Source organism: Liolophura sinensis, chromosome 1 (genome assembly GCF_032854445.1).
Source record: "Liolophura sinensis isolate JHLJ2023 chromosome 1, CUHK_Ljap_v2, whole genome shotgun sequence".
Taxonomy (NCBI): Eukaryota; Metazoa; Mollusca; class Polyplacophora; order Chitonida; family Chitonidae; genus Liolophura; species Liolophura sinensis.
Genome location: NC_088295.1, coordinates 42201541 through 42221696, shown reverse-complemented (window position 1 = coordinate 42221696; position 20156 = coordinate 42201541). Strand labels below are relative to the sequence as shown.

General features: G+C 37.2%; 2 protein-coding genes across 2 annotated transcripts in view; one reads left to right on the top strand and one right to left on the bottom strand.

Moving 5' to 3' along the window:
• The window catches only part of LOC135467130 (FMRFamide receptor-like), a 119723-nt gene extending 112053 nt beyond the window's left edge, over positions 1–7670 (top strand). Inside the window, exon 5 of the transcript XR_010444162.1 lies at positions 7614–7670. The gene's annotated coding sequence lies outside the window, so the exon portion shown is untranslated. The remainder of the gene's footprint in view (positions 1–7613) is intronic.
• Positions 7671–12455: 4785 nt separating this feature from the next.
• LOC135467171 (testis-expressed protein 47-like) lies at positions 12456–20031 on the bottom strand. The gene is made up of 8 exons (XM_064744940.1): positions 19931–20031; positions 16386–16458; positions 15445–15548; positions 14865–14969; positions 14322–14480; positions 13787–13850; positions 13522–13623; positions 12456–12843 (listed from the first exon to the last, which is right to left on the bottom strand). The coding sequence occupies exons 1-8, from the start codon at positions 20027–20029 to the stop codon at positions 12800–12802; spliced, it is 750 nt and encodes a 249-aa protein (XP_064601010.1). The 5' UTR covers positions 20030–20031; the 3' UTR covers positions 12456–12799.
• Between the last annotated feature and the right edge of the window lie 125 nt (positions 20032–20156).

The following is a 20156-nucleotide window of genomic DNA, read 5'->3' as shown; positions in this document are numbered from 1 at the left end:
TAGCGGATCACTTATAGTAAATGGGAAATTTAAATACACAATTTCCATATACATGAATGCATAATGACATTTTCTGATCCTTATCTGCGCTTGTCAGACTTCATAAACCTTTCAAAGGAGGTGAAGTACATGACCTTCTACTTTATATAATACACTGATATAATACACATATATTTGGCCTGCATATGTGCATGTATCATTAATTCGGACCGGAAGTAAAATACCGAAAGACTGACTGGTTAAAATGTCGGAACACTTCGATCACATGAGCTGTCAAAATGGACGCCCCTATCTAGTTGGCTAAAATCGGCGGTAGCATAAAGTTCAAAGAAACAATATGTTTCGTTGAATTAGGCTGCAAGCATCCAGGAAATTCAAGAGCGGATGCCGTACCTCTAGCGAATCAGGTATAGGTGTGTTTAACCTCTAATAACTATATATACTATATATATATTATAACATATATTATCTGTCGTTTGCCATGCATAAGGCTGCCTTACGTTCAATTTGAGGACATCGTCGTATATTAAAGTAGGTGTTTGAAGGGTGGATAATGCATACAGTCCTCGTGCAGTATTGATTCATTTGGCGACACAGGATGTCGATCCACAGATCCATTATTTATATGCTGGAAGTGAATCAGACGTGTTAGAGATCGTTCCGATTTGGACAGATAATGGAACTTTGCGGAAATGTAAAAATGAGGCTGAGATGATGGGGTCTTCTACATTAATGCGTGTGTCTAAAATATTGACATATTATGTATGGTTGGTGTGTCCTAAGGCTAAAAATTATCGCCTTAACCATTTGAGACATCGGTTGTGTACCGGAAGTTTTCATGAGGGATTGTCTTACATCATACACTGACGGGCAACAGCGCTGACTTGGTTGCAAAAATTAGAGAGCTGCCGTTGATGCTTACGTCACACTTGGCAAACTTTGTCAACAGTTTCAGTAAGACCTGGGTTCAACATCGGACATTTCAATTTTCAACCACCTAGAAAACTGCATGACACCCATCGTGTAAGTGAAAAATCTTGAGTATCTCCTTAAACAACAGTCTAAAAAAGATAAACAAAATACCTCTCGCTGTTTCATTCATTTTCTTGTTGTATGTGGGGCATATTATTTGATTTATTCGGCCAGGTAGGCTTACCGTACAAACCAGCGAGAGTCGGACTCCCTGCAATAGTAATGGTCAAAGGTCGATCGGCTCCGGCGAGAACAATACTTTAAATGACTAAGGGCACTCCGGCTTTCAGTCTTTATGCCATGCCCCCCGCCCCTTTCCCAAATATATTAATCCAACCATATTAAAAAGCACACACACACCACATAAAATATTTAAAGTTCGTATTTTCATTGTGGGATGTTTCAAAACAGATCGTTAAAACACTTGTTGAACTTATTCAAACACTTCAACGAAGTGCAATTTTTTTGGTCATGATATGTTTAATGTCGTTAAAAGCAATCCTATCGTTAGGTCTTAAATTTTGAGTAAATTTTGAAACGGAAATTTTGTAATTTGCAATATCGTTCCATGTAACCCAACATTAAACTGGAGTGAACACCATGCAGAGTTACTTCCTAAAGACCCCCCCTCCCCCCATTTCAAGTATATTTGTAAGATAATATCCAATCACAAACCCCGGTTCGCACGTCTGAAGTCTGATATTTTAAGCGCCTTGAAAACTATATTCAGCATAAATGATTCGTACCAAATATGTCTTACTTAAGTTTTTCCAGACATACATTTGAAGATAGTATCGATTGACGTTATACGTCTTGATCCATGTGTTCACTGAGTTTTTATGGTAACCATATTCCTCACTACAAAACTCTGTTCTTTACATTAGTTAAGTTCAAAGATTCCATGGATCTCTTTGCGTCTAAAGCTAAGCTTCTCTGGAAGTCCCAATTAGTCCAACTGAATTTTCCTCTCTTGCACAGAAGTTCTTCCTTAAAGCTCTTGGTTCCCTCGTGCAAAGAAGCAAATTGGGAAGCACCAGAACTTTGTTCGATTTCTTCAATGAATTCAACTTTTCTCCATCAGGCAGGTTTGTTTTGGCCGTCTAGCTAGGAAGGAGATTAGAATAATGGTCAAGGCAAACACATAGACTGCTTGATATAATGACGCCCTGGTGGGAATCGAATGACAGACAGCATTATTCAGTGGGACTGCTCGCAAGGCACAAGAACTCCAACATCTTAGATAATCAGCGGCCAAAGGCTATGACAAGGGACAATGGATAATATATCAGGTAATTAGATTGGCTCATCCTTAGAGAGAATTTATAGAGCTGTGTTTACCCTGGATAGCTGCACCCACCTCACGCTTTGGTCCTTTATCGACAGGGGCTTTAATGACTGCCAGATTGTGATGGTCAAAGGTGTTCAGCCGCACCGTGCTAATGGTGTCCGAGGATCGAGTTGTATTCATGTAGGTGCCATGAAATCAAATACCCTAAGGAACAAAGCGTGCTTCCAAGATGTGATGAAGACATTGCAGTGCCGAGTTATTTCGTGGCCCATGATGAATAACGACTATGACTACAATCGCCTTTGATTAACCTTCAGCGTGAATCGATCTTCGTCGATGTGTCGGATTTCGTTCCGGGGCCGACTCCACTAATCCCTTTCCGCCTTAGGTTAAAATTTGAAACTTTGTTAAAATGCTATTTTTTTTATTTATTTTTATTTTTTTATTGTTGTTGTTATGACCGTATTATTATTATTATTTTCGGTATTAAAAGTTGAAATTTTGACATGTTTGTCTTAAGATAACTTAAGTAACGTTATCAAACTTCTAATTTCTAGAGAGTAAGAATGAGCTCATGCATTATACCGAGAGGCCCTGCATATGACGTGTACATATCCCGCCTTGTAGTATTTGTAAGATCATGTGTTATGTGACGATTTCAACCAACATCACAAGTTATTACGGCACAGAATTATGTGTCGAGATTATTCCATGGATTGAACGACTTCACTCTACGCTTCTTACGTTTCACAATGAGTATATATTTCTCTTTTAAGTAAATATGGTCAGAGGTGTTCCAAATCTCTGGCACTCTGCTTCATAATTGAGTCCAATTCCGCATAGCACGGGGCTAGGGGCCGTATAGAGCGCCACGCCAGATATATGAACAGTTGCAATCAAAGGTAGCAGCCGGGATATATATTTTGACTATGGACAAGTTATGTAACCATACGACACGATTTGAATACTGATTGCATTTATTCGCCTAAAACATTCCTTGCGTCTTTCTAACATCATTTCTCTGTGCATGATTCCGTCCTCAATCCGTACATTATATACTTTCTTAGGTCTTAAGTGCTTTGTGATAAACGTCGTGCTGCGTATTGACCTCGCGATTATTGACCCGGAACGTCCATTCTGGTTGACGCCTGGTACACGAATGTCTGTTTCGACGCATAGATTCCAACGATTCAAAGACAAGTGTCAGATTTGAACCACTTGGCCTAGACCCGTTCCACGATAAAGAATATACTCAATAGGATGAACAAAAACCAATAAGAGGATAAAAAAACACCAATATTAAACGAATAAAGCAATCAAGTACAAGTGGTCCTCAAACTAATAATCAACCAAGCGAATAACTGATTACCTCACACTAAGCCTTCCATCTGTTGATAAGTCCACTAGTGGATGACACTCCATACAAGAGCATCCTTGCCAGAAATTTGTGCTATTTATCAGCTGCAGCGACCTGAAGCCGTTAAAGTTTCAAAGAAAGAGCACACGTGTACATGGCAGTTCTGAAAAAGTTAAAGTAGGACTCAGACACATGATTCAAACTGAACTATCTAAGTTCACACCCGTCTGAGCTCCAGAGAGTTTGCTTATACATTGTTCCTGAAAAGCTGAGATTTTAAATTAGACTTGAATGTCTGAACTATGTAAAAGTGGTAATAAGGTCAAGGTCATGCAAGTTATCGACAAAGAAGTCCAGAGCTGTTAAGCGAATTAATCTTAAGAGGCCTGCCATCTTATATAGACTGCCCTAATACAGTTTCAGTTACTCGTTCTATTACCACTACGAGGTTAAAGGCAGTGATAAAGGGAACGCCAAGATCGACTTTTCAGGATTCACAAAAGATACATCAATAAGCAGCATAGTCGATCTCCGCCTCACAACCGTCCGACTGATTGGTCTAGCGCTAATCCAATCAGATGCCCAATAAAAGAACAGTGGCTAACATTTGGCTGCAGAGAGATACTGTCCTGTATACTCGCTGAACGCCTTAGCTGTGTGGCTGTGCGTCACAGAGTTGGGTCGCTTCGACTATTTCAATCGCGACTGTAAGTTAATCAAGGAATTCTCGTCAAGTGATACTGATTTGTCATGCTTCGAACACGTCTTCAAGCTCTAATTCGCCTTGATCCTCCTTGTTAATTTTGTTTACAGATATTTATTTATCTTTCATTTCAGCTGGTCACTTAATGATTTCGTACGGATTGTTATCGCAGCTGTTGTTGACTTACATTTATGCTACCAAATCGCCTCGGCAATAAGATGATCTGAAGAAGATCACAGTTATATGTCTCCTCTGTTTAGCCGCCATATTGGACATGTAACGAAATCTAGAAAATATTTTTTCTCCAGAACCGCTCATCAGGTAATCTTGAAATCTGATATGCATACGCACATATACATAGTTTATAGACTTTATTATAATATTAAATATTATTAATGGCTCAGTTGACATCAAATAGAGGACATGTAAAATATATTGGTTATAGATAAGTGGAACGCAATCTAAAAAGATTATAGCAATGAATGGTGCCAGGGTTTTCCAACAGATTCCACAACAGGGATAAGTAACAAAACGGAAACTATTGCTGTGGTTACTGCCTGTAGACAAAATAGGTTTGCATGTATAGGACGTATTTGGATATGGAACTCTAAAAGGCACTCCGTAAACCTCAGCCATAGCTAAAGGTACAAATGTCCACCACCACAGACAAAGGGGCAATACTCCACATTACTGTCCTAAAACGAAGAATTGTTTAAAGAAAAAATTCTGGATCGGGATTCCGATCACCGCCAGAATACAATGGATTGGTGGGCTAACCTATTCAGAGGGTTTGTCGTAAAGTTGCTCACAGACAAACAGACTGGCAGAAACAGACAGACAAATACCAAAAACAAATCTTCGCGTCGAAAGTAACAATAACAACTATGTTTGAAACAACCCGTACATAGCATGCGATATTTTTTGGAGCCGTCAATAAACTCCGGACAGACTTGTGTGCTCTGTTTTACATACAGTGGACGTTTGTTTCCAAACAATTAGACCTCGCAAACAAATTTCTGCAATCTGTCTGCACTGACATCCGACACTATGTAGATGACACCTAAATTTACAGCAGGAGAAAATACTCGCTCACATGCATGGGACACGATTCCCTTCGCCCTGACAATGCGTCGCATAGATATAGGGGATAAAGTCAAATGAAGGGGATTTAATTGGAACTTTATAGGCATCACATGTTCAGTTTTGCTGTTTGCGAATAATTGTTTAAAGGTTGTTATGGAATTGGGGCTTGCAACTGCAAGATAGGTCTTGGAGGTCCTTGAGCGATACATCAGCTTATACGATCTCCCCTCGCTTGTCACATGGCGTACGAACGGGGAGACTAATTTGTTTGTAATTTCGGAAGGTTTTGAATTCGTTTGCTTTCAGATAATATTGTTTCGCTTCAAATTACGGCAATATATTTCTCTATATAATGGGAAGGGTTCCGGGCATACAGTATTCAAAATCGAGTCATATTTTTAATTTTGTTCCAAGACAACGCCATCGGCTGATCAGTGCTATTTCTTTTTCGCTAAATACTGAGCGAAATAGAAGAAACGCCAGAAGTTACATTCTTGAAAGGTTTCCAAGCTATGCGCACTGTGGCTTTGAACGAGTGGAAACATCGCAACGTCTCAAAATGATTTGTCATACGGTAGCCTCATTAACTGAGCCAGTTTATCTTCCATTTGGGACATCTGTGTCTTTCTCGGGTGTAGGACCGAACAATCTTACAGGTGATATCAAGCGAGGCAAACGGGTCCGTGAGTTCATGTGATCTGCGAATCATATTGTAACTAAAACTGTTCAAATGTTCCTATATGAACAGTTTTATAATTTGTACCTCCGGAAATAAATCTCATCGAAAGTCTCTTTTGCTGTCTTTTATTGGCATTGTATAAATTGAGATGAGTTCAATGTTCGAGAGGCACAAAATGAAAAATCCTATAATATGGATAACTTCAAATTATGCCAGGCAGTTACCCTTATGTGATAGTACTGACAAATTAACGCGTAAATAGTTAAGTGCATTTCGTACTACATATTTACCATTTCATTACAGCCTGGACTGAAATTCAAAGCGTGACTATAAGTCAAAGTAAAAGTAAGTAACAGAATGATGTCACATGATGCGAAAACTCGGTGCATGAGAATTTCCGGGCGGTGGCCGTTTTATTTGCTAAAACATTAATGCACGGTATTTGTTTTGCGGAATATCACTTATGATGTAGGCCTATGGTCTGCCTAAATGGTATACATGTAAAGCAAAGTGCGTAGTTTAGGTTACATCATGATCTTAAATGACAATGTGTATTATGAAGTGTACTGTACACTGAGTGTTAGATCTGTAAAACACGAGAATAGCCTTTTTACCTTGGCGTACGATGCTTTAGGTATCGAGATATACCATACATGTGCCTTTCAACAAAATATGTGTGCAGGGTATCTGTCTCGTTCAGTGGAATTATATCTCTAATTGTCATGATAAGCATTGCCCTCGTTTAAGATCTTTTCATATTTGCCCGAACATAAAGTTGTACAAACGAACTTAAACCCTTCATTTAATTGCAAAGAAACAACTTATTTTTTCCTCTTTTTTTCATGAAAAGTTTCCTTTGTAGTGTGCGGTTCTCTGCCATGGCCTTGCATTGTGCATTACACTAGGATACGTCGTTGTCATTTCCAGGAAGAGGGTTCAACCTCAGTTATCTGGAACAAGTATATACAAAAGCATTTGTCAAAAATGTGATAGTTGTATGAAAGCCCCGATTTCGCTTAAGGGGAGAATACTTGGCATATTGCTTTTTGTGGATTGTCCCCCTTAGCACGTGGAACTCTTTCGTCTGTCTTTCTACCATTTTGCACCAAGCGGAGCAGGAATGTAGGTTTTACTCTATTCAACAATCTGTCTCAATCCGTGTGGATAGTGACCTAAATTCAAATAATTTCTGTCCCAGTTAGGGGATCAAATAATATACTTTAATAGGAATATGGTTATTTCCATGGCCTGGAAAGTGTAAATAAGACATTGGTGTATTGGTCCCTACGTTGTAGCATTTATTTTGATGATGTTGTATTGACGGACATCACATGCGTGTAACTTCAACTTAGACCAACAATCATTAGTAACTCTCTTGTACTTACAGTTCTTATCACTGTGACTACGTGTTAGCGATCATCATCTTAAGCCTTATTCATTTGTTGTTATTCGGGACATACCCAATTTAATTTTATCAATTCAAATAATCAAATCGAAGTTTTAACATCTTATTGTATCTTTTTCTTTGCAGCTGTTCGCTTGTTAAGTCCAAGACATTTGTCAGGACTAAACACAGCCAAGAAAAATGGTAAGGGTTGTTATTGTGGATTTTGTGATGTAGGCATTATTGTGTTTTGAGGTTTGTGGTTGTCGCATAATTTATACAGGTGTAATTTGTTCATCAACCATGGCTGTTGGTTCAATAATTATAATAGCAGAGTAGGGGTTTGCACAATCGTAGAGCCATTTGATATCATTTAGCTGCGAATTATGGCATCTTATCCTTTATGAATGGCTGTTTAAACTACAGAACACTGTTTTGCTTGTGCTAGAAATGTAAGAAAATTTTGAAATACCTTTTTATTGGAGCAGCCTAAGCAGTTTGGTACAAACTTTGCATTAATAAAGATAGAGTAGGGCCATAGGCTAAAGCATTCACTCGCGAATTGTGAGGAGAGGTTAGTCTAATAAATGATACCATGTTCTTGATAAATTAAAAAAGCCAAAACAGAAGCGAATGATCCACTCCTGACTAACTTCTATTATACTGGACTAAATGCAAAAAGTCCATAGTGTTTCCTACTTTCTACTTTCTTGACCAGTAATGAAAAACTAAGGGTACTGCAGCATGCTGAGGCTAAAACTCTCACCTCCCACTGTTAAATGGGGATGTAACTTTCAGCCTGTGACCAAATCATTGCTGGTGTATATTTTACTGCTAAAATGGAAAGTTTATGTACCTAGAATCCCTAAGCAGGAAGGAACATTTTGGTGCTGATTAGTGTACAATAATACTGTGCTAGTAGAGCAGATCCGAGCCGAATTTTATTACCCCTTTTGAAGCCGTCAAATCCTTCAAGCACACGCTAAACATTGATGTTGTATTTATTAGGATTTATACACTTTATGCACCAGTTTATGTTACCGTGGATTACGGTTGGATTTTCCTAAATTAGGTAAAGATGCACGGCCTGGGGAAACCCACGACCTTGATATGATTGTGATGAAATCTTTAAATCCCCCATCAATATGATGTGGGCACTCCAGTTTTCCCCACCAAGAAAACCTTTTGTCATTGTATAAGTGAGAATTTCTTGAGTATGGTGTCGAACAAGAATCAGATAAATAAATAAATGTTAGGTTCAGCTAGTCTATGGATATATATATATATATATATATATATATATAAAATATATATATAACATATAACATATATTGTTCCTCTGTATAGGTCTGGCTCTGGCTCATGTAGTGGGAACTCTTGTAGCTCCATTGACCAAGTGAAAGCTAGCCCATTTTTCAACTTAATCTACACTAATCTAGTGCTGTCGGAGAAAAAAAAATTTTCTTCCTGTATAATTTATTAGCATTTCTTCAGTCCATTTACTGTCTTGGTGGTATTCAAGCCATATTGAGTATGTATCATGTGTTTGGTATGAAATGTTAACTTATCTATGTTTCAGCCTAAACGGATAATGGAAATCAAGGACTTCCTCCTAACTGCCAGGAGGAAAGATGCAAACTGTAAGATATGCATTATTACGATACCTATCCTAAGGTTTGACCATTAAAAACCGATTTGCTTCAACCACATTGAGACATTAAGCCATGAGTTTTCTAGCAAAGTAGAAACTAGCTTTCATCAAAATACATGTAAACAATTGCCAACTTACCAGACCACAAAATTTCCACATGGTTATATTGTAGTTTAGTTCCAGAGTTTGAGCCATATAACTATTGCTAGATGATGATTAGCAATTCTGACACCTATTGTGAGTGTACACAAGTATGCATTGAACGTATACTGCTGTATAATCTGAAGCAATAGTCAATATTGGGACTTATTCAGAACAAGATTACATTTGATTTATTTCCATTTAGCACACCATAATGTGTTAGGTGTACAATAAGCATAGAAATGTAAATGTGTGTTTGTATTTTTCCAGATTGCAGCATTTTGGATATGCATATGACTATACAAAACATGTAGTTATAAATGTATCTGTGAATACAATAATTTTCATTGAATGCGTACAAATATAAAAGAAAAAGTCTGAAACCAGCGTATTTGTGGGCTGATCCACATGGATTTCTGGGTTTATTCATGTCTCTGGTAAATATGGTTACATGTCATTGTTCTGCACAGTCATATGAATGTGTTGATTATTAATCATCATGGTATCCCTTTCAGCTGTAAAAATAAAGAAGAACAAGGATAATGTGAAGTTCAAGGTGCGATGTAGCCGCTACTTGTACACACTGGTGATTCAGGACAGAGAAAAGGCAGAGAAACTCAAACAGTCCTTGCCCCCAGGTGTGTATCTTGCCACATCAGCAAGCAGAAGTCATGTAACATCCATCTTTAGGATTGTACCATACATTCTCAGTAATTTCAGACGCATTTTTAAAAAATGTAAACCATGATGTCTTGCAAGGGCTGTTGTCTTAAGTCGTACACTCGCTGTGGGGACTACCAGTAGTTGATCAGTGACAGCAGTTCACATCTCCGTCACTCCTCAGTGAGCCCTCACTAGCTTGGCAAGATGAGGAGACACACAGCTGGGTTTTGAAAAGATTTAACTCTGTGTGATTGGACAGCTGTTTTTCAGTCATGCCTATGTAATTTAAAACTCATTGGTAGACCTATATAAACTACAAGATTGCGGATAAAATTCGTGACATATTGATTAGCTGTGTTCAACTGAATGTCGGCCAATAGAATCTCTCGGATATACATGACGTCTTGTCAAAACTCGAAGTTTGAAACTTGTATAAGCTGTCAGGAAAGGCTGGCATTATAGGTAAGGGTAGGCAGATACTCCAGCTGGGCCAGCTGCCACGGTGATGTCACCCGCGGTGAGCGCTTCGATGATCTACCTGCTTACTTTCAGTGTGTCTTAATTAGCGAGTGTTTGTAATTATTGAGAAGGTACGGTATATATCAATAGTTCTACCTGTTACGCTTTTAACAGTGGAGTTTTGAGCTCGAACTCTTGTATCTTTAAAGGCAAGAAAAGTTCTGCATCATGTGACCTGTCGGGTATGTCGGGCAACTATTTTTGATCACATTTACTATAACGTGGGCGACTGACTTTTAACGCCAAAAGAGCTCAAACTCAGAACTCCCCTATTGATTCCTGCTTTGAAAGTGTAAAACACATTCCACTGAGGTACAGTATCTTAAGAATGTTTGGCTACCCTTGTGATGTTTTGATTATGATAAAATGTGAGAGTAGGGTGTTTGGTATTAAACCAGCCACACATGTAGCTGTTAACCTGTCCCAGAGAAACCCTAGCAAGTCAGTTGATATTACAATAAAGATGTATGAACTGCAAATGATGAGCACACTTTTTTTGACACCTCTTATATGAATGCTGGAAAACAGTATTGTGAACAAAGGTTTTATGTTTCTGATGCAGTGTGTAAAAGCCTTTTGCTGTAAGTCTGTGTTTTTAGTCACTGGGTTTGACATTACAGCATCCAGAAACGTTGCAGTGACTGTTAATGTTTCTTTTTGTCTTTGTTGCAGGTCTGGCCGTCAAGGAGCTGAAATAAACATTACAATCTGTTCAAATGTAGACACACTTCCTGGAGTTGTTTACTTTGTGTAGTGACTGAAATAGAGATTGTTGCTTGACCAGTGATATTTGGTTGTGTTTTGTAAATGGTACTTCGGTTGTTTTGTCTAGGCTTACAGGCCTGGTTTGCTGGAGAGAAACTTCATAATCCACTGTGAAACGCAACATTACTGTATTTCACCTAAAGCTTGGTATATAAATGCACTTTCAAAAGCACACAAGTCATAATACTTTTGGGGGAAACTGGTGACGTTTTCTAGGGGTCCGGTAAGGTGGATGAAACAATCAGAATGAGAAATTCTAAGCTTAATAATGAGAAATACAATATTTGTTTGGTGTTACATGTCATGCTTATGAAGTTATTACTAATATGATGGCAGGCATGGTTATTGGTGGAGGAAACCAGGTGACAGATTTTCGACCTCACTGGTCAGTGGCGGGAGGGTCGCAGTGAGCCTCCACTTTAACAATCTGAGCCATGTAAACCAAATACAGAAAACACAAACGCATCGAACTGTACTGACTTTATCGGTCACCACACGGTGTGAATTGAAATTGGAAGGAAAAGCTAATATATGAAATATGTTCACTCAGTGCAATTGGTTCAGTTCATTTAGACTTACAAGATCTGCCATCTGAAACCCAGTACAGACAGTGCTATTAGTTGTAGTAATCTATGGAAGAGAAGAAACCTGAAGTTCTCGCAGTGGATTTCATCATGGAACAAGCTGGCATTATGGTTGAAAGATGTAGAAACGTGTTGGATTGGTGTCTAAAGCAATACTTGAGAATACTCAAGGCACAAAATTGATGCAAGGCAAAATCACGCTATGGATTAAGATTTGCCGATTATCAAATAGACTGGTGTTCTTGTGTGTCCAATTATTTCGAAGAAAGTTCATGTTAAGCAAGATTTTGCATTATCTGAAATATATCCCATACTCTAGTTAAGACGGCAATAAGTCGTTTGGTTAGAAGGCAAACCCATGACGAGTGTGGGCCCATAAAATACACGAAGTACCTTTGCTTTCGTACGCTCTGTACTTAAGGCATGTATGCCGAACATATATTTTGACACCGTATGTATATTCCGTTAATTACTGTCCGACATTTGAAACTACAGCATTGAAGAACATTGACGCTGGTGCCTCGTGCAAAAGGCAATCGAAACTGACCAACTGCCATGGGAACACCTGTTTTTCAACAAGTGGCTTTGGTAGTTATAATCAACTTCGCCTATGATTGCTTTGTGACCAATTAAAAAAAAAAAGCACAACTGCGCTGTTTAACATACAAGTACATGTAGTTTAATTACAAAAGGCTAACATGTTTTGAAGTGATATGCTCTGAACACCTTCAATGTGCTTGATGTAAGTAAACAAGAATGGGTAAAGGGCATTTAAAACAGTGATTGAAAACCCGGCTTAAAATGTGTTCGAATACACATAAAAGAACCCAAAAGGCAGGCATGTTGTAAATGTAGTCAATACACATATTCAGAAGATTTCATTAAGGACTGCCCCAGCAGTATTGAAAATTTCCTCTTGAGAAAAAAAAAAGACTATCACAGGCAATTTCTTTAGACCAAATTTTCTTCAGTCCAAGCTTTCCAGAGACATCTGCCTGCTTCAGCAGCGCTCAGTTGTAGGGGAAAAGGCGTGTTGGTAGAGGCCATGAGAGTTCTGTTAAGAGAAATAATTACGATTTACAGAATTTTATATGAAATGAAAAACTTTTACTCAAGATGTGATTTCAAAGCACTTGGTAAATGTAAAACAAAGTACCGACTGTTACGCTCAAGTACATAAATGACAAAATTGCTGTGTACGTTCTAACATGAAGACGGTGTGTCAGCAATGGGCCGCATTTATTATGCATCATTCATGGTCAGCTCTATCATCCTAATAAGTAACACTAGGCAAGTGGTGGGCTTCTTCAAGGCCGCATCTTTTCAATTCACGATTTATGAAATGTTCAGAAGTTTACAAAATCTCTGGGGCATGGATTCCATGTCGCTGCATCTCTTCCGAATAGAATGTTATGACTACGATGTAGGTAGAAGACATTTAAAATGCCCACTAAAGTCTTCATCCTCATGCCATATGCATCCCTGGTGAGAGACTTTTCTGAAGGTAAATATTGGACTCCACAGGAAATTAATACTCCCAACGGTCAGTAAACCAACCAATAAAGTGGACTTACTGTTGTATGTATCATGGTACATGTCACAGTGTTAAGCGTTGGGGATAGCACTGGTCAAAGCAAGCCAACTGTATTGATTCTAATACTTTTGCAAGGACACGTCCTATTGATGTTTAACATTTACCAGTTGATTTGATTCTTCACGATATATGACTCACCACTGTCCAGGGTAAAATCGAACGGTTGCTCATACATGGCTAAATATTCTTTTGGCAGTATCATACAGTTATCATCATTCATCAGTAGAGAGTGTATCGTTCCTGAAAAGAAAAAAAAATTTTAATACATGCATAATACATAAAATTGCGATCATTCACAAACACGGAACAAGAATAGGAGGTATTCAATTTATTTAGATGATGCCATGGCAGCTTTAACTTTGCTAGAAAACTTGTCGTTAATTGCAATTTGATTTATTCTTACCCTGTTGAGGTAAAAGTTCTGGAACTTTCTCATACAGAGAATCCATGGCACTCTTCAATGTTAGCTGTAAAAGCAAAGCAAAGTCATCACATAAAAAGTTACCGGTTCCACGAGAGTAGCAAGGGGAGATAATAACTAAACCTGGATGAGAAATCATTTTATATCAGTGCAAGACAAAACTATATTCTTTCTGCGCTGCTGTGTAATTTTAAACAACAATCACAAAATTCTCTTACTTTCTAACGCATTCTATCACAACAGAACCTTGTGGCCACGAGATTCCGGAATAATTATCTCCCCTTGAACAAATTGGCCCACCCACCTCCTACTACCTAGTCTGATGCTGTAACAAGCCTACCAGTTAAAGCCAGACTAAGCTGTGTCAATGACGAAATACATTGAACATTATCCATTCCACAAACACTCGCAATATCCATGTAAGTAAGTTTCTGCAGGTCATGATTCATCAGTCTACCATTTACAGCATGGGGACAAACTGACATCTGAGGACATTCCACAAGTAATAATGTCATACCTTCGGTTGTCTGGACAAATGCACCCCAAGCTTGACAAGCTGCGTCAGAACATCTCCCACCACATTGTATGTGTCTTCATTGCTCTCGTTTTGATCCAGACTGTGAGCCTGTATATCCAAACCTCGGAAACTCCACTGACTATACAGTCTGTCTGGGATGTAACAACTGTTAAGGCCAACTCAACAGATTTCTTGTGATTCACATGATGAAGGGATGGTTCTCAAATGAAAATAATTAAATGAACATGTAAAACTGTGTGAATGTAAGACTAATCAAGAAGTAATAAACAACCACAAATTCACAATAATTGGAACAGATTCTTTATAGGACTATGTGTAGTCTTACACACAGGACACCTATTAAGTTAATGGCCCATATATTAAAAGATACAAGGGCCATGTTAAAAGGTATGACGTAGAAAAAATATTGAGGGAAGGACATAAGGAGCTGTTTAGTCACACCTGAAAAGGCATAGTATTAATAGCTGTAAAGTATTCTGTAGAAATTACATTAACTCCTAAATTCAATTGATGAAAGGATATATCATGAGAAACAACCAGGATTTTGGACTTGGCTGCGAAGCTGGTTTCGTCCTGTTCAGTTTTCTGCAAATCTTGAACATACTTTAACAGCATATCTGAGGATGTCTGAAAAGAGAGATTATTAGAAGCCCCTGAGCAATGCACATGTATCTGTATTTTATTTTTGTTTTTCTGTGTTGATTTTATCCATGCCTTGTCGTTATGTGTTTACTTGATTTTGTTCTAGATGCAGGACTCTTTTGGCATGTTTGCTGGAATATTTCACTTCTCTGATAGAAGTCATGGTTTGTTTATATATGGAAGATACCAGTCTAGTAAATGACTTCAAATTTTGTCCATAACTAAGTTGCACATTTAATTTTAGGAAGGTTTACTTGGAAGGTAAGACTATATCCTACTGGTACGTTCAGCATCAAAAGCACTATTTTATGACCTTTATTTGCACCTAAAAATGCAATTTCTTAAGCAAAATTTTAGGTAATTTACCATGAAAGTAAGATACTGTATATTAATGAATGCAAAACTATAAGTGTACATAGAAGATCTGTATCTAGACAAACAGACTTGACTCAGTCCATACCTCAACAACATGGACAATGTGTTTGTGATAGATGAGCAGTAGACCTGTGATGGGTTCACTCTGGTACATATTCTGAAGATGCTTGAACAGTTTTTCATAATGATCTGTGAAAACAAGATAAATAAATGCTATATGTATTTAGATGTACAACAGTATGGTAACTTTTTTACTTCAGCATTGCATACTCATCTGTTTTTTTGAGGGGGAGGGGTTTCTTCACACATCATACGATAAAAATCTGTAACTCTATCAAACTTCAAGGCATAAACTATTGCAATACTTGAACATGGTAATGTCTGAATTCTATTACCAGAAACAAAGACATGATCGCCGTTTAAAGATACTAGAACCCCTCTTCATCCTTGTGTGATGTAAACTATTGATTGCTTGTTTCTTAAATGCTTCCAGACTTTATATATGGTAAGTTCAGTTAGTAAATATTTTATATATAAGCATCAAAGCTGTTTCTCAAAAACTATTTGTTTGCAAATTTTCAAAGTTTTATTGTCCAGGTGAATGGCTTACTATTTACACTTACAACCAATCACACAGATATTTACCCTAATTCTTCAACCTTTTTGCATATAAAAGAGCAACTTTCAGTGTAATTTATGCACATTTTTAATCTGATTTTAGAGGCAAAACTACATTCTTTCGCTTGGCCAATTTCAGGGTTTCAAAAAAAGTATAATTCTAGCAGCCCACACACAATAATGCCTTTCAGAATATGCTTAAATAAATGCCTTGCTATCATGTGAAAAGGTTGAAGAATTACAGTAATATCTGTCTGAGATATTTAAGTCATCATATGAAATTAAAGTTCCACAAGTTTGAACATCCTATCCAGAAGTATTATTAAGCACAATTTTTAAATCCCATATCATTAATGTTAACTATAATGTCAATGAATAAAATATATATACAGGTGTAATTTTACTTACTTCCAACAGAATTAGGGTCACTTGCATTATCCCTCAGTCTGGATATGCAGACCATTCGATGAATTAGGTTTTTCTGCAAGATACAAAAAGTTGGGTATTTGGTCAAACATTCATATGTACATGTATGCATGTTTGGGTCGACATTTCACAAAACAATAAAACAACATCCACAACTAATAACATAATTCATGAACTGGTATGTACATATGGCCATAAGTAGGGCCTACTCTGCTACTGAAACATACAAAATGAAAACCATGTTTAAATGTAAACACAAATAATAGGTTCCAATTTGTTGTCTCGAACTTGATCAGGAAAACACATGTACAAGGATAAAACCTAGACACAATTAATATTTACCTTGATAATTGAGACACCTTCTGAATCTGACAGTTTCATTTTCATTTGTGCCTGAAGCAAATTTTCATATATCACACCAGTTTTCTTTTTACCACCTTTCTTCGAAGTTTGTAACTTCCCTCCCGTGTAAATGGCGCCCAGGACACCTTTTCTGGTTGGCTCATGTTTTAACATTCCTGTCTTTGCTTTGACCTCATTCCCTTTCCTTCCTGAATCCACATCATCAGGTCTAGAAATAACTGGGTTCTGCTTATTCATTACTGCCTTAACTGGGCCCTCCATCCCTGCACCTATCTTTGTTCTTATTAATACAATATTACTAAAATATACTTAGTCTTGCACCTGTAGTAGTGACTAATATACTTGTAGCATGAACACTAAAAAATATTTAGTCAGCAATTCTCAAGAATTCTCTCTGCCCTAAATGCCCAACCAAACCAACACACAGTCAAGTCCCAAAGATGCTAGAACTGGCATCGTAGCATATATAGGTGTACAAACATGGCTCTCAGTTCTGTACTGAAACTCATCCAAGGCAATTTGTCAATGTATAATTGTAATTATCCATACATAATGTAAACTCCAGACAAAAGATCTAATTCTTCAGAACCACAATACATGGAAGTTTTTCACCTGGCATTATCAAAAATTTAAATGAAATATCAATTACATGTTCTGTTAGTTTATGAATAAAAGAGTATCCTTGCCAGCCATCTGTTGTGGCAACCAGTCCACAAAACTACCAAACATGTACATACAGAAGTATGAAAGCAGAGCTTGACATGAAGGTGTCAACTCCCAAAGCCAGCTGGAAACAGACTTTCATTTCAAATTGGACCCCTGACATATAATGATAAGACAGCGATATGTGTGTAAAGCTAACTTAAAACCTTGTCTATATAAATATGAAACTTTATTCTTGTGATCATGGGCTTATTGATACATGGAATGGATCACAATGTATATAAGAACAGTCAGATTTTGTCAAAGCTCTACAAATTCATTCATGACTGGTTACCAGAGCTATTTCAGCAATGAAAGATGCTAATAATGACCGCATGACAAGCGTGAAGGATGTTACAATCAGCACTCAAACTGGAATCAGGTGAGTTACAGTGAGAGGATCCCTTTAAAATAAGTTAAAGTGTTGTGTTTCAGAGACTGTCGATTTTACATGTGGTAGTTCCTTTTTCTGCAACTACAGAAATGCCAGTTTTCCTCTCTATTGTCCAAATGCAGTCCCCGTGATATGGCAATATATATTGCTGAAGCCATAATAATCCCTTCATTTATTCATCCCAAATGAATGAAGATTTTCCACCAGTGAAGTATCAGAATGGTAACTATTGGTTAGAACATTAATATTAACAAGATAATAAAGAAGTAAAGTTTATGGAGCCCACAAAGTTTCTACGTACATGTGTGCCTTGATATTAAAATATATATACCAGTATGGAGAAATGACAACTGAAATATGGTAGACCAACCTAATGTGTTTGAAATTACTTTATGTACAAAAGCATGTTATGGTAAGTTGTTCAGTGAATCTGGGATTAAGACTGACTTAATCCAAGAGTGAATATGGCATGCCAAAGTTATTATACAAACTATACAACAACTATAACTATTTTTACACTAGAATAACTATGTTTACATAAAGTATATAATTCTTCTATAAATATAGTCATAAAAAGTATGAACCCATAATACGGTGGAAATGTACATCACAGATTACCCTGAGCATAATGTAGACTTATGAAAACAAATATTTCATAATATCAGTCTTCATGAGGAGAAATGAATGTTCTGCATATGTTGTACTGGTAGTGTGCTTAAATGTACTTGAAAATTTAACCACTTTAAATGCATTTCTGTTTTTCATTTCACTAACCTGTAAAGTGTGATGTACCAAGGTATGACAATATTTAAGAATTGATTACAAAACTGGAACTTGTCTTAAACCCTACATCTCGATGCCAAATTGAGGCAGTAAGAAAGCAAAAGGTGTAATGATTCCCACAGGTATCATATTATTTTGTACTTGAGCAACTTTGCCCGAAGACTGCACCTTGTACCATTTTAACCTCACACCGTATAGTCATCATGTGCCATATGATTATTCTTCTCCATGCAAGTTCCTCAACCTTTTTGCATATGAAAGAGCAACTTTCAGTGCAACTTATGCACATTTTTAATTTGATTTTCGAGACAAAACTACATTGGTTGGATTGGTTTCAAGTCTTCCAAAAAAGTACAGTTTCATCAGTCAACACAGAATAATACCTTCAGAATATGCTTGAAAACACACCTTGCAAACATGTTCCTTGCTACTGTTCTGTTAAACTTGTAAAGCCTCAGTATAGCTATCTGTGAAAGTAATGTTGTTAAATTTCCAGCATTTGGTCAACTTTAATTTTGTCTGAACTAAGTGGCTGATTAAGACATTCTGTCAGTAAAACTCACAGTGTGTCTTGTGCTATTTTAGCGCATCATGGGTGGTAAACAGTTATCATAGATAGTTGTTACTAGAGTTATTTGACCTTTGAAGGGATTAACAACAAAGTAGTATGATATATTAATTTTTAAATAACTTACAAAATATTTTAACATATTTCATGTGTAGTTTCACATTACAAAACATTACAATAAAGTATATTGAAGTTTTGTCATTGTGGTACAAGATGGTATGAGGTGACTACGGTACTAGGTAATTTACTTCAAGTTGGTACAAAGTGGTTAAGTACAGGTGACTTAAGGTATAATGTGACCTAGTACCAGCTAGGATCATCCATGCATGTGAAAAAGTTTCAGTTTTAGCACGAAATAGCGAAAGTTATCAAAACAGGTACATAGTTCCTTCTTTTTACAAAAAAAACCAAAAAAAAAAAACACATTTGGCCCCGATTGATTTGCAGAAAGGAAATATATTTCCACCAGACCATCAGTCATAGTGTTGAATATGATTTTTAATCCATATTTGCCGACTATAATTTGGACTGAGAGCTGACATACTGATAATATATGACCTAAATATCATTATACAAAAAGAGTACGGTAGTGCTCTCGAAATTTGCGCCTCGAGTAATACCTACAACATCAGTCGTGATATACAAAGCCGAATATATCAAAATAAACCGTCTGGGAATGTGCTTAGTTTAATGTTTTATCATGAACATATGATATACCTTCCCAATGGCTCTGTTTTTTTCTTCTATAGCGTCTAAAAGGGTAGGATTTGTTGGTTCGAGGACAGACTCCTCACGTTCATCGTACTCGGACGCCATCTTGAAACTGATGCTATGGCAACAGACCCGCTGAATTTATATGCGCGAATACTACTCAAATATATATAGTAAATTTACACTTTTTAAATATTGAAATATGCTACCCAAAATGGCTTGAATAAATCGT